Source organism: Telopea speciosissima, chromosome 9, assembly GCF_018873765.1.
Source record: "Telopea speciosissima isolate NSW1024214 ecotype Mountain lineage chromosome 9, Tspe_v1, whole genome shotgun sequence".
Taxonomy (NCBI): Eukaryota; Viridiplantae; Streptophyta; class Magnoliopsida; order Proteales; family Proteaceae; genus Telopea; species Telopea speciosissima.
The window spans coordinates 55,245,171-55,259,709 of NC_057924.1; the positions used below are offsets into that span (position 1 = coordinate 55,245,171).

At 38.3% G+C, this 14,539-nt stretch overlaps 1 protein-coding gene and 1 long non-coding RNA gene across 4 annotated transcripts; both read left to right on the forward strand.

Moving 5' to 3' along the window:
- The first annotated feature begins 1,195 nt into the window (after positions 1 to 1,195).
- Positions 1,196 to 8,736, forward strand: LOC122639695 (reticulon-like protein B8). Of its 3 annotated transcripts, none has more exons than XM_043832597.1 (6): positions 1,196 to 1,322; positions 6,751 to 6,947; positions 7,037 to 7,217; positions 7,308 to 7,449; positions 8,121 to 8,190; positions 8,548 to 8,736. In XM_043832597.1, exons 2-6 carry the CDS (start codon positions 6,764 to 6,766, stop codon positions 8,715 to 8,717), a joined length of 747 nt encoding a protein of 248 aa, XP_043688532.1. In that variant the 5' UTR covers positions 1,196 to 1,322; positions 6,751 to 6,763; the 3' UTR covers positions 8,718 to 8,736. The 3 variants fall into 3 exon arrangements, with proteins under 3 accessions (XP_043688532.1, XP_043688531.1, XP_043688534.1); XM_043832596.1 differs by having other exon boundaries at positions 1,224 to 1,322; positions 6,760 to 6,947; XM_043832599.1 differs by lacking the exon at positions 1,196 to 1,322 and adding an exon at positions 6,585 to 6,624 and having other exon boundaries at positions 6,755 to 6,947.
- Positions 8,737 to 13,619: 4,883 nt separating this feature from the next.
- Positions 13,620 to 14,222, forward strand: LOC122639696. The gene is made up of 2 exons (XR_006329558.1): positions 13,620 to 14,028; positions 14,135 to 14,222. It is a non-coding gene; the product is annotated as an uncharacterized LOC122639696 (long non-coding RNA).
- Positions 14,223 to 14,539: the final 317 nt, after the last annotated feature.

Consider the following 14,539-nt stretch of genomic DNA (forward strand, 5'->3'; position numbering starts at 1 on the left):
TTTTTCCGTGAGCCAATGAATCTGCCATCATGGTCATATGGTCATTGGAGAGAACCAACCTTGGTTTTTTTTTTAATGGAAACCTACTTCTCAATGACAGCACCATTAGAAGATCCAACAACATATAGTTACATAAGTACCCTCCTACATTCCAATCCAACGGTTGGCAATTCAATCATGTTCTGAGGTATTGGTATCGGATTGATCGATTGACCGATCCATGTCAATATTGGCACAGGGCGATCCGTATTGATATTGGCATTTGGCATAGGCCGATCTTGATACCTGGTTGATTCTGTATCGATGGAACAATATGGACCAAAGGTGAAACTATTAAAAAAAATCAGGGGCATATCGTAGACACTGATACTCTCCAGTGCACCAGCTCACACATCCAACGGTTACGAACACCCGAACACACACCCCAAGTGCCTCCAGCCATCGGCTGCGCATTGGAGAGGATCTCTTTCCCGATACCGCCCGTGCATTAAATCCATGAATTCAATACTACCCACACTCTACCGACCTTTCAAAAGGGGTCTTTATGACAAACCATTAAATAAACGAGGGTCCACATTTCAAACTCTAAACAGTTAATGGTCAATTGGAATATAACAAACTAAGAAAAAGGGTCTTTTCACAAATCATCAAAAATGTGTAAAAGGGCTGAATTCTAATTTTTTAAAATTTAATATTCCAACTGCGATTCCCACGTGCTTCAAGAGTCCGGGCAAGGCAACTTTTGAAGGCGACAAATATCTTATCGACCCCAGTAGGGCCCACCACAAGATAATCGCATCTTTCAGTTTTCACAGGTGCGCTGTGCTAGAATAGACTATTATTGTCTACAAAAATTATTGCAAGTGAAAGATAATAACCTCTGGATTGGAATCTTTCATCATCGGGCCATAGGTAACCAACCAATTGAATTCGATTCCAATCTAACGGTATGGATCTGTAGTAAATCCAATCATTGCCAAGATGATAGATTCCAATCCAATGGTTCCTCCGTTGAAATAGACGATCAACTGCACACCTCAAATTTCCTTCATCACGTGCACAATGAAAAACTTTATTGGGTTTTTCTGTAATTTTATGAATATTAAGGGTAATTTTGTATATTTCCATTTCATTGATTATTCCGTCCACGCACGCCATTTTTGTCCAGCGGCTAATGGTCTTTCCTTCACAATTCCCATGCTGTGTGTGTGACCGTAATAAGCTCGAACCAACCAACCCCTTTTCTCCCTCTCTCTCTCTCTCTCTCTCTCGCTCTGTCTGCGCTCCTGAATCTCTGATCAGAGCCCTAATTTCTTCAAGTGGTTAGTATTTCCAATCTTTTCTTTACCACTTCTTTAGTTCAAGAAGCGATGTTAATGCTTGCAGAATGGTTATGGTGCTCAACTTCTCATTCTTTGAATGTTTGTGCTCCTTCTTCTTGGTTCTTCAATTTAAGTGTTTTCATATGGTATAGTTTTTTTCTTGTTTTGTGTTCTATCTGTACTGTAATTTTTTTTCTTTGGTTGGATTAAGTTTGTGATTCATGTAGTTTTAATTGTCTATGTGCTTCTGTGCTTCCATATAGTTCCTGCTAACTGGGTTGCTGAATGGGGTAATTGAAGAATCTAAAGTTAATTGGGAGAATTTGATCTTACTTTCCATCATTCTTTTTTGGGTTTGTTTTGTATTTTTTGGTTATTGGTAGCGCCAATGGTGTGTATGTGACTATGTATGAATTTACTGTTTTTATCAACTGATTAGGAACTTATTACTATTTTTGAGTTTTTGGGGGCGGTGGGAGAAAAGGGCCTAGCGTTTTGGTCCTTCTCCCATGTTATTACTTCAGCACATGGCATTAGTACTCCACTGTCCAACCTGCTCAGTTCTCTTTCTGTCTTGTTTTGCTGTCTTTTCCTAGTGAATTAGTGCCATGGATATTATTTTGAAGTGATAAGGTTTCATAAAGGATGGGGATTCTAGTCTTTCGGGTCGTTAATCTTCTCATTTCTTTTGCTCAATTTACTTTCCATTGCATTGATTTCAATGAAATTGTTCTCATTTCCTCCTGCCCTTACTCCATCTAACTCAATGGTAGTAGGCTAGTAGCTTTGAGCACATAGGCCCTTCTTATCGACAAGGATGTCCTCTAAGCCCATACATTTTCATCCTGGCAATGGAATGCCTGTCTATACTTAAATCTATGGTCAGAGATCTCAACTTGTTTAATGGCATATAAGTGGATGTGCAGCTCAAGAAATAACTCTTCTACTTTTTTGTGAATAAAAGAGAATATGTTGAGGCAACCTAAATAAACGAGTTCTAAGTAATAAGATGTTTATTTGTTATCTTGTTGCATACATCTATGAAATAGAAATACCTAAATGAATTTTATGACCTAGATGTTTTATTCTTCCCTGTGAATACTTACGGTGAGCATCTTTATTCCCAGTCTCATATCCATATTGAGTGACTGATGATTTGATTAATGCATATTTTTATGCCTGCTTTACTTACATGGTTATACTTTTTACAGATACGCAATTTTCATATAAATGATAAGTCAATAGAAAAATATTATTTACGACACACATAAGAACCCCAGAGATTATGAACCATTGACAAGGAAATCTTAAACAGTCTTTCATAAAGGATTTTTTTTCCCTAAAAAGCATAGAATCACAGGGTTTGATGCAAGATTCATGGCGGTGGAGCTTTCTTGATTGGTCTGTTCGAGATAAAATATACTTGTAGTTCTTACATGTTTCATTATAAACTTTTGAGATCAAGGATGTTGATCCATGGTAACCTTCATTTCATTTCCAATTCTTCGATTGTCTTAATAAAGGATTTGGATGATTTCTTACAGGAGTATGAGATTTGTCCAGAAAATAATCTCATTTTTGAGAGCTCTATCCTCTGGTCTTTCTAGAAAAGGAAGTTGGTTTTTTTTCTTATTTCCGATAGTAAATTATCTTTCTCAAGTTATGACTCCGGAGAAACAGAATTCAGTTTTTTTTAAACAAAAAGGATTTAAAAGAACATTCTTTAAGCTGCACCAAACAGAACACTGGTTTTGCCATTAGAGATTGCTATATGTGTTGAAGCACAACAGTCCATGCTGTCCTCTCATGGACGTTAAGCATAATTCATGGCAGTTGTTGTTGAGTTTGTACCCTTTTGGTGAACTATCTATTTATTTATTTTTTCTGACATGAATATCTCTTCTTCAATTTGTGCTCTGTATTTTTATTTTTGAACCATGAAAAGCACTACGTTGAATGAGAGATTTCTGGATTAGAGTTGCATAATGTACTTCCCTTTGGAGTTAAACTTCTCTTGCTCCTTTGAGTTCATGGAAAATGGTTGACAACATTTTTTATGGAAGATTCCTGTGGATGGAGTTAACTTCATGGCCGTGTTTGTTGGAGATAAAATACCTTGGTCCTTTGTATCCATGGACAGTGGTTGATTGTAACCTACAAATCATGACCATTTTTTTTTACTATTATTATTCAGTCAATCTATAAGAGGCAGTCGTTTTTTTATCATGTTTTGAATGAACAACTAGAAGAGGCAATTGATTGGTTTTACTGCTTCCTTGGGGTGGTGACTTTTACTATTTAGAGGTTGTCATAAAAGTCAAAACTTTGTAGTGAATTCTATCCAATTACGAGCTTTGTGATCTTCATCTCTTGGAAGTTCTAATTTTAGAGTTATAAGATCCCTTAATTTTCTTCATTTAAAAGAAATTCTTTAAAAAGGATTGTCAGCAAGGGAGTTTTAGTGCATTGTAGATTCTTATCCAGGACTCATATTAATGGGCAGCGCTTGTTGCAATGTCACTTTCTCTTTAGCCAATAATCTCGGGCATGGGGGCTAATTCTGTCAAACTTGCCTTCTGTCTCGTGCTAGTAACAGATAGCAGACTGAACTTAATCCATCCTTGTGTTCTTTCTGTATTTATTTTATTTATGATTTATGATGGGAAAAAATTCTGTGAATTTTAAAGAAAGACAATAAATAGAACAAGTGGTTGATTATTTTCATATCCATAATCATCTATGTGCCTGAAGTTAACTCTTTTGTGTGGGATCGAAGCTGAGTGGGCAGAACCATTGTACACTCTACATGCAATCAGGTATTGAATGCAAGAACACTACCCATTGTTTCAAACTCCTTTCAGTTTCAGTTGTGATAGTAACAATATAGCATCAGTCACAGTTTTTCATCTGCATTCTCAGCAGTCAAATCTGTGGTACTTATCACCCGCTGAGCAACCTTAACCTTCCCTCCCAGTGTGTCTTCAAATTCATATAATCATTGAATCTTGATTTTTAATATTTTCCTCATCTTCAACGTTAGAATTGATCTACCCTCCTGTCCTTTTTTTTTTTTTTTTATCCCGAATATTATCTGGGACCCGGGCTGGCCCCTGGCAATTTATTAATAATCCAAAATTAAATGATCAAGAAATACAAGGGGGGGACATAACCCACCTTACCCCAACCCGAGGATACAAAAGAATCTCTCTCTCTCATCAAATAAAGAATTTGTACACTAAAAACCCTATACCCACAAAAGAATACTATGTACGAATTACAGGTAAACCCGTGGCGTCCTCCCAAGTAATTTTCCGTAGCTCTGGCGGAATATCCGGCCAAGCATTGAAAGTAGTGTTGGACGCCGAATCACAAGCATAATTGGCTAACCAATCAGCTGCTCTGTTTCCTTCTCTAAAGGTGAAAGTAACCATCGGCCGAAGGGCTTGAGTCAAAGTCAGGATCTCATGGAACCAGTACCACCCCTTCCAAATGTTGCATCTCTTTGTGGAGACGCAATGCACAACTAAAGTTGAATCAGAATTTACATGAAAGTCTACAAAGCCCATCTCCCCACAGAGCTTCAAACCATCCCTTAAGGCCCTGAATTTTGCAGTTGAGTTGGTGCATGCTCCATAATAGTTAGCGAAGGCAACCAAGACTTTTCCTTCTCCATCTCTAATAATTTCTCCTCCTCCACCCACTCCGGGGTTCCCCCTGCAAGCTCCATCCACATTAAGCTTTACTGCAGAGAAGGGGGGGCACCAATAAATAGCAAGAGGCGGCTTTACCCGAGGGGGGGTTGGTGTAATATTAAAAATTTGAAAGACAAAGTTTTCTCTAAACGAGGGAGGTCTTGTAGGGAAATCAACAAAGGGAGCTTCTTTCACCCCCAACTCTTTACCACCTCTATGATGACACTAGTAGGTCTTGGTCTCCCGCCTTGTCTTTTGTTGTTCCTTTCTTTCCACAACTCCCAAAAGATGAGGGAAGGCACCAAGCCCATGATTTTTCCCCTAGCACCTCTCGCTTTGGCTTGCTCATGCCAAAATAACATACGACCCCTAGCATCCTGTGACGTGTGAACTACTACATCAAAGATTAAGGTGAAGTATTTCCAAACCTTGGACGCCGTCACACCCTCCACCAAGCAATGGGAGGTCGATTTACAAGCTGATGGAGCACCACAAAGGCATTTGGAAACCAAAGGAACGCCCAAGCTTTTCAATGATTCATCTGTTGGGATGTTCCCACACATGATTTGCTAGGAAAAGAAACCAATTTTAGGGGGGAGGGATCGGTTCCAGATACCCTCCTGTCCTTGTTCCTTCAATAGATTCATGGTATATTGGACTTCCATAATGACACTTTGCCTATGTTCAGCTCTATTTTTAGACACTCTTGTGAATGGTATCAAGTAGAATAATGGCCTTATGATCATAGTTGTCATGGCGTCGCCAGCCGCCATGGCGTCATATTGCTGGAGAAGTGGGCATATCGACCACCGATATGGATGATGTAAGAATATCGACCAATATGGCCTCCATGTCGTCGCCATGGCGCCGCCATGGACGCCATACCACGACATATGGCCATATCGGGCGACATGGTTGTTTCAAATTATAAAACTTAATTTTTTAACAATAATTTTTTTTAACCATTTTTTATTTTAATGCTTTTTCCTTAACATAAAAAAAATAAAAAAACAGCAAACAGAATACATTAATACACTATTGACTAATACACAATCACTTATTCACATCAGCAAATTTTTTTATTTTATTTAGATGGATTGTTTATTAGCTTTATTCACTCAATATAAATTACATTCTTGTAATTGTTTTTTTGTTTTGTTACTTTTGTAGCCACTTTCATATGAATCATATTTCAACTCTCATGATTTTTCAACTTTATTATCAACAAGACTATTGCTATCAATTATTTGATAATCCATGATTTCATATACACTAATGGATATTACACTTTCATGAATTAAACCATAGTAGATTAGTAGTACACTTTCATGTTAATTTTTGATGTTATAGGGTATATATTATAGCATACTAAATGACATTAAAAATAGAGAAAATAAAAAAATAAAACATGGTCGATATGATCGCCATGGCGTTATGGCGGGCGACATGTCGATATATCGACATGACACCCCTCCACCGACTTGGATCGCCGTGACGACGTGACAACTATGCTTATGATGATGTGGATGTCCCACAACATGGAATAATGATTCTGTCTCTTGGTCGATTTTTGAATATGTGTACATATCAGACCAGACAGTCGTTTAATAGTATTTATGCTGTTGTAAAATTCTCTGTGCTTATACATTTATCTACTATTATCTGCATGCATTCTATATGAGTGTAATATTTGTTTGCTTCATATTCTTCGAATGACTTTCATTGTTACCTTGAAGATAAAAAAGGAAGATGTCTGAGGGGATTACGGCCGAGAAACTCTTGGGCACCATAATGGACACATTTACAGATAGTGTCCCAAAGCAGAAGTCTCTGTCATTTTTTGAGGAAGATAAATCAAATTCAGTCTCTGCTCAGATGAATAGGCTACTTGGACGCCAGAAAACTATTCATAATATTTTGGGGGGTGGAAAGTGTAAGATGTTTCTTCTATTCTTTTTCCATATTAGTTTTATTATCCTTTTTGCACTCCCTGATCCTTTTCCTTTATCCTTGACTATGTAGCTGCTGATGTTTTGTTATGGAGGAACAAGAAGATATCTGGGAGTGTCTTGACTGGTGCAACTGCAATCTGGGTGCTCTTTGAATGGCTTAATTACCATTTTCTTTCTTTGGTGTTCTTTGCCCTTGTTATTGGCATGGTTGCTCAGTTTGTATGGTCTAATGCTTCCGGTATATTGAACAGGTAATTTGAAACACACAATTTTTGTCATTTTCTCTTTTCCTTTCCCTGGTTTATATATTGTTGATGTTCTAAATCTTTCTTCTATAACAGGTCCCCATCTAAAGTGCCCCGTTTTGTTGTGCCTGAGGAGATTTTTGCCAATATTGGCGCTGAAATTGGTGCTGAAATCAATCGTTGCCTAAGATTTCTTCAGGATGTTGCATGTGGAGGCAGCTTGAAGCAATTTGTCATGGTATGATTATTTATTGGATACTGCTTACTTGCTCTACATGCTCTCCCTTCCACTCTATTTGCAGCATGGAATAAAACATTTTATGATTATAAAAAGAAAAATAAGAAAAGTGAATTAAATCCTAGGTTGAAAAATTAGAAAAGATGAGAATCTATGATAAAGTACAAGTATCAAAATCTCTTGTTTTTTTCCTGTCAATTTCCCATGGAACAGCATTTTCCAATTTCTTGCCCAATGAAAAGAGTAAAGAGAAGGAAAAAAGTTTGATTTTCTGATGTTTCGTGGAGTAGAATGAATTTTGTCAAATATGTGGTGTACCTTTGTCCTATTTTACTTTTCTACACCCTTAATGCTTTTATAGTTTGACATGAATAAGGCATGAGAATCATCCTTTGGATCCACTTTTTGCATTCAAAGACTAATGTGACATTTAATTGATTGTCTTTATGCTAATGCCTCCGAATAGTACCACACAGTATTAAAGTGTAATCGAAGAAATTTTTTCACATTTGCCAATTTTTATTGATTTGCTCTGGTTCAAATAGTTTTCCTTATATTTTATTGTATTGCTATATCATGAGTAGTTGCAACCCTTTGGGTTATTTGTAGAGACCCATTTTTACCTTCTAATATTCTTTCTGGAGTATAATAATTTTTTAACTCCTTTACAGGTTGTGTTTGTCCTGTTTGTTGCTGCTATTATCGGAAGCTGGTGCAATTTTCTGACTGTTTTTTATGTTGGTGAGAGATCTTTCTTACTATCTTCTATAATTACCAGGACAAATTTCTAGTTCCTACTGGATAGATAGACTGCATGCATGATACATACCAGTGGTGCAGCTTTCACCTTGGCGCTGAATCTAGCAGCATGTGACTTGCCACTGTTGATGGGTTCAGTGATGTCTCCCAGCCTGATGCCGAAACTGATGCAATTAACTCATTAACTATTAAATAAGATGTGACTTATAATTTTCAGTCACCAAATTGTGTTGATTTTGGCAAGGGAGATACTCTACATGAGATCAGCAGTTTCTGTGTTTTTTTTCCTTCATCCGTAAGGCTTAATCAATTGAAAACCATGTGATTTGGTTGGTTCAGGATTTGTTGCTGCTCATACTTTGCCGGTCCTGTACGAAAGGTACGAAGATCAAGTGGACAACTTTGTTTATAATCTGTTTGGACAGCTTCAGAACCAGTACAGTAAGCTTGATGCTGGCGTACTCAGCAAAATTCCAAAGGGAAATCTCAAGGGAAAGAAGTCCGAATGACTAAAAAGTTCCTATCCCATCCATCAAAAAAGAATTCTTATTCCAAACCCAGTTGAACGAAAGTCGATTTAACCTTGATTCTTGTAAGAAAGTTATTGGAAATTTTATATAGTCTACAACCGTAGCTCAAAGGGAGATTTTAAGAGTAGTGCATGCAACATTGTAAAAAACGAATCATTAATATGTTAGCAATGGATGGGACATGAATTGGAAGATAAGCTTAACCCATGCACTTTCATTTTGAAGATTGGTGCATTCATCATCCCATTGAAGGGACTGGATCTCTAAGTTATGGCTGAAACATCTGAAATGGGTGAGCAGAATCTTTTAACTCAAATGGTCAATGGAACCTCTAAGCTTGAAAGTTGAATTGGTCACTTTTTGTACATTGACATGAGTATAATTCATAGGGGTGCAAATTTGGCCCTGAAGGCCCGAACCTGCTCTGGCCAGCCTCAAGTCCGAACAGGACCTGGGATGAGATACCCTGGCCCTGAGGGCGTGTCAGGGTTGGAAATTTCTGACCCTGAGTTAGGGTTGGTCTGGGTCAGGGTTGAGGTCTCGTGCTGAGCCCTGCCCAACCTAGCCAGACCTTTTTTTAAGTTATACCATAAATACATATAGGTCAGATTGTGCTCATATGTGTTCATGCAAATCTACTAGTACTCTAACCATTATTATGCATTCTCCTAATCTGGAATTTTGAAAGTTTATATTGTTACTTTGAAAACTCCATTAGGACTGGAATTTAACAGCCAAAGTAGAGAATCTTTGTGTTTACCTTTTAACCAAATTTGAGGCTCATCTGAACTTTGAGCGGTCGTGTGATAGATATTTGGGTCGTGGGAAAGTCCTTTGGAGGAACCAATTCCTCAAAAAAAAAAAAAAAAAAAAAAGGTAACAATACTTTTGAACTAGCCACAATTTTTTTTTTAAGGTGAATACATTAATAGAGAAAAAGATCTGTGTGCAGCTTGAACCACAGGACTCCGCAAAATGACTCTTCCCTCAACACCCCCCCCCCTCCCCCGGTTTTGAATGAAAAAATCTTTCCCATGTTAATGCCCATACACTCATTCCCAAGCACAGGGGAATCGTTATCCCTACCAATTCGCTGCCCACTTCAATTTCTTCCTATTCCTCACATAAGAGCAGAAATGACCACCCTACCCCCTGCCCAAACACTGTGCCTAAGGTGGAGTAGGGTGGTCATTTCCGCTCCTATGTGAAGAATTGGAGGAAATTGAAGCAGGCAGCGAATTGGAGGTGATAATTATACTAATAATTGAATAAAATATTACGGAGACTCCATCAGGATTATATTATCATCTACTGGTCCCGAGATATCCCTCTTAAAACTGTAGATATTCTTGGGGAGACTCTCAGGACTATCAACTGGTAGAAAAGTCTCAACAGCAGCAGTTTGTAACCTGCCTTGTTAACCTCCTTTGTACAAACTTGAATGACATTTGGTTGAAAGATCTTATTAGAGCATCAATCTGATAAAGGTGCTACCAAGCTTCCCATTGCCTTCTCAGCAAATCATCAATAAAGTTGATGGCATTGTAAGATTAATCCAAGTTATATGATCGCATTTTGGTATTCCCTCTTAGCGAAAAGTTGCAATCCTGTTCTAGTCACCTTAACTCAAACCAAAGTGCCAATTTTAACTGTAGCACTTCGCCGTGTCATTAACAGAAACATCCTCTTAAGAGTCCCTCCCAGTAACCCCCACAGCCAGAGAGCTCTATTCACTCTCTTAGATCCATCAGTATTCATTCAGAGCCTCCCATTCCTGAAGGGGAGGCTGTCACTTCACCCACATCTAATTGAAGAATTGAAATGGGGGTTGATCAGCCATGCATCAAAATCTCTCTACTTCATCCACTTTGTCTTGGATCCTTGAAAACCTTGCTTGAATATATAAAAAAAATTATAATTGAGGAATAGAATGGGAGGCTTATATTCATTTTCTTAATTCTTGTAATCAGCTGAAAGCAGTGAGTTGTTCCTCATGATCATCCGCAACCATTGAAGGTTCCTCTTCCAAAGTAGGGACGTTGAAAGAATTAGTGATCCTGAGACTAAATCTGTAGAGCTAAAAGTAACATTTGTAGTGACTCAGTTCCCGAGCCTACAAGCATGGGTTTAGTGGTCAATGATCCATGTACAGATATACCTTTGTGATGAATGAAAATATTGGGTCTGCAAATTTGAACCAAACGAGCCCATGTTGATTACCTACTGTTGAGGTTGTGTGTGCCTTGTATTCTGCGCATTGTATTTTGTTCGTCCACATGATTATTATTGGACTTGTATTTGTAGTTGGGTTGGATTTTGGGTCCACTACATATACAGGGTAGAATTGTAATTGTGTGGGGATTAGGGATTTTGGGTTCTCTATATATTGTCTGGATCCACTAGACACTAGCAAGGAGATCGCATTGTAAGATAGAGAGTGGTGTAGAGAATTTTTCAGGTTTAGTGGAAATCTCCGGTTATCTCGGATAGATGAAGGCATTCTTGCGGAACCATATTAAATTCCTCATGTTGTGTGTGATTATTTGTTTAATTTCTTCCTCGTGGTTATGCATTCGTCCCCAACTACTGTCTAATGTTGTTGCTATTCTAACACAATATTAATGATTGTCAAGTTGTGTTCAGAACAGTTTGAATGGTCCAACCACCTGACCATATATGATGATCTAATGGGATTCAGCTTGGGATACATATTCTGATCCATAGTTGATCACTCGGGTGAAAAGGTGGATTGCCTGATCCTTCAGTTGTTTAAAACACTGGTTTCTTATCCTTCCATCTTAGAGACTGTAGAGAAAGTATATGAGATCTTGAACATTGTATCCACCAAGAACCAACAAAACCCTTCTTTAGTTAATCCTGTGGTTGAGCTAAGCTGAAAACTACTCACATTCATGCCTCTCCTCCACTTCCTAACTTCTATACATCCAGAACTAGACTTGCAGTATTAGGTTGAGAGCACACCCACTGTGAAAGCTACAAGCATTTACTACCAGGTGCCCATATTGATAATTAGTATCTCATTCCATACCCTATAAATTAACTCTTTGTCCATAGCTATCAAACTTATCTAAACTCTCTCTCTCTCTTTGATGCTATGGCATCCAAAATAGTCTTCCCTACCATACACTTCTTGATTTTCTATTGCAACATGTTATCTGTGGCGTCGCGTCGTCTGCTAGATGATGACCAGAGTACAGTACCTAATGATGCTAATGGCTTCTTGGTCCCCATTCCCCCCACATTCCCTTCCCCACTTGAATCCATTCCTTCCCAAGTCAAGCCTCTGCTCCCCACACCTCCATCTCTCCAAGTACCATGCTTACCCTCAAACAAGAACTCAAGCCCAACTCTAAGCTCAATGAATGACCCAAACCCAAGTCCAAACCAAAACAAATTTTGGTCTCCTACATCTTTACTACCAATCTTCCCATTGTCTGCAATTTCAACCATTCCAGCACTCCCTCCTGTACCTCCATTCCCACCATACCAAACATTCAAACCATTCCTTCCATTCCTCTCCCCTGGAGATCAGATTCCAGGGTCTGGCTCATTGATGGATGATAAACAGGGGAAGCCATGAAATTCGCAGAGGAGTATGGTCCAGTACATCACTGATGTCCCAAAGCTTGTTTCTGTGTTGATGTTTGTTGTCAATTAAATTTTACTACTTTAGATGTTCTTGTCTTCTAAATCTGGCAAGATAAATAATAAAGTGAGATCTGCTAAGCACTTTGTAATTGTAGCTAAGGCGTTGAGTAGAAGAAAATGAAGCAATATTAATGAAATTAAATATTGCCATCCTCACCAATTATCTACATTTTGCACTTTCATGGTTTTGATACCTAATTAGCTGCAGTAAGTCGCACAAACTAAATGACTCATCCGATCATATTCTGAATATGGCACATTTAGCCCACATGAATGCATTCAAATCCCTAGCCATTCACATTATCCTCAACTATTGACTCTTGACCACCAACTAATTCAGTATGATAAAACTATCACTCTTTGAATGACTCAGTCTCTTAGATTGAAGGCGCTCTAAATCATGGATTTTAAACTCGGAATCAGGGGTTTGAATTGGTCCTTGCCATTGGATCAGATCGAAATCAGTCGCAAAAACCCTAGAATTGGCCCCTAAAAGCTAAAACCCAACTATCTGGTCCCAAAAACCCTAGAATTGACTGCTCTGGAACTTCCGGAATCAGAATCGGTCATGGCTGATTCAACTGAAATCCAATTTTTTAAATCATGCTCTTAATATAGTTGCCTGATGATCAAGAAATAACCAAGGTTTCAAACATTAGCATCTGAGCCACCAAATATAGCAAATCTGTATCAGTATTAATATGCTAAGCCACCAAATATAGCAAATTTGTATCAGTATTAATGCATCTCACAGGTCCAGCCTAACTTGACAAATATAGAACAATCTACCACCAATTCTGGCCAATTCCCCACACTCTGGATCAGTGTCAGCCAAGACCAATCCAATAACATAACATTAGTTGCAGTTGTGGTTAAGACTTCTTCTTTGGGCTAAAAGAGTTTGGAGCTAATATTGGGCATACAAGCTACCCAACAAGTGCCCTATCCTGGCCAACAAGACTTGGCAAAGAAGCCCATGTTCATAAGACTTTTTAACCTTGGACAGTGGACTATGATTGTTCCACAATCCTACATGGAATGTGACCTACACGTGACAAAGGAACCTGAGAGTGTGCATTGACTGTTGCTTCCACATGCGGAATGTGCAAGGCAAACAACCTCCATGAGCAACCTTTAAATGAGGGACCCATATGGAAAATGTATGGAAAGGACCTCTAATTCTACTTTTTCATCCATAATGTGCTTGAGAAAATGAAAAAAATGGAGATAAAACAAAGCAGCCTAAATGGAATTTAGGATGAAGAATGTAAAGCTAATTCCAGTCTTTCAAGTATAAATAAAGGATGAAAGTGGCTCCATTACTATGTAGTTACTGGTAGTTCCTCCTTGATCACCTAACTTCACTAAAATGGTGGTTGTCAAGAGTATGACTCTAGAGTTTGATACAGTCATCATCGACGATGAATCGATTCATCGCACTTGTATTTATGAAGACAACGATGATGATGACGATGACGATGATGACGACGGAAAGTCCGTAGCGCCGGCTGCATAGCATTATGATTTTGGATTAGGGGTTGCCTTCCCAGGTAGATAGGAAGGGTTGAGAAAGGACTGGAGCAGAGGATAGTAGTAAGATTTAGGAGGCTTGTTTCTCTAGGTATATGGAGTTTAAACCACTAAAGCTTCTCATAAGTGAAACTTATTTGATGGTTCCATCTGTGAAGGTATGTAGCCGTGCTTTGTATTACATTTTACTTCTCTAGATATATGGAGTTTAAACCACTAAAGCTTCTCATAAGTGAAACTTATTTGATGGTTCCATCTGTGAAGGTATGTAGCCGTGCTTTGTATTACATTTTAGTATAATAACTTTAAATAATGACAATAATTACATATATAATCTCTCTCTCTCTCTCTCTCTCTCGCTCTCCGATAAGATTGTTTATCTACATCCGAATGGTAACAACCAATGCAATAGGATTTATGGCTACACAATGCATTACGAGTAGTTCTACAAATAGTCCAAAGCAAACAGGTCTAAGGGAGTTACTGATTCAGAATATGGTAGAGTAGTTCCTGGGTGGGGAACTACCCCTTTGATGGATGTCTTTCTTGGATCTCTAGAGTACCTTTCATCTAGTGGCTTGACTATAAAGGGTTAACAAAAA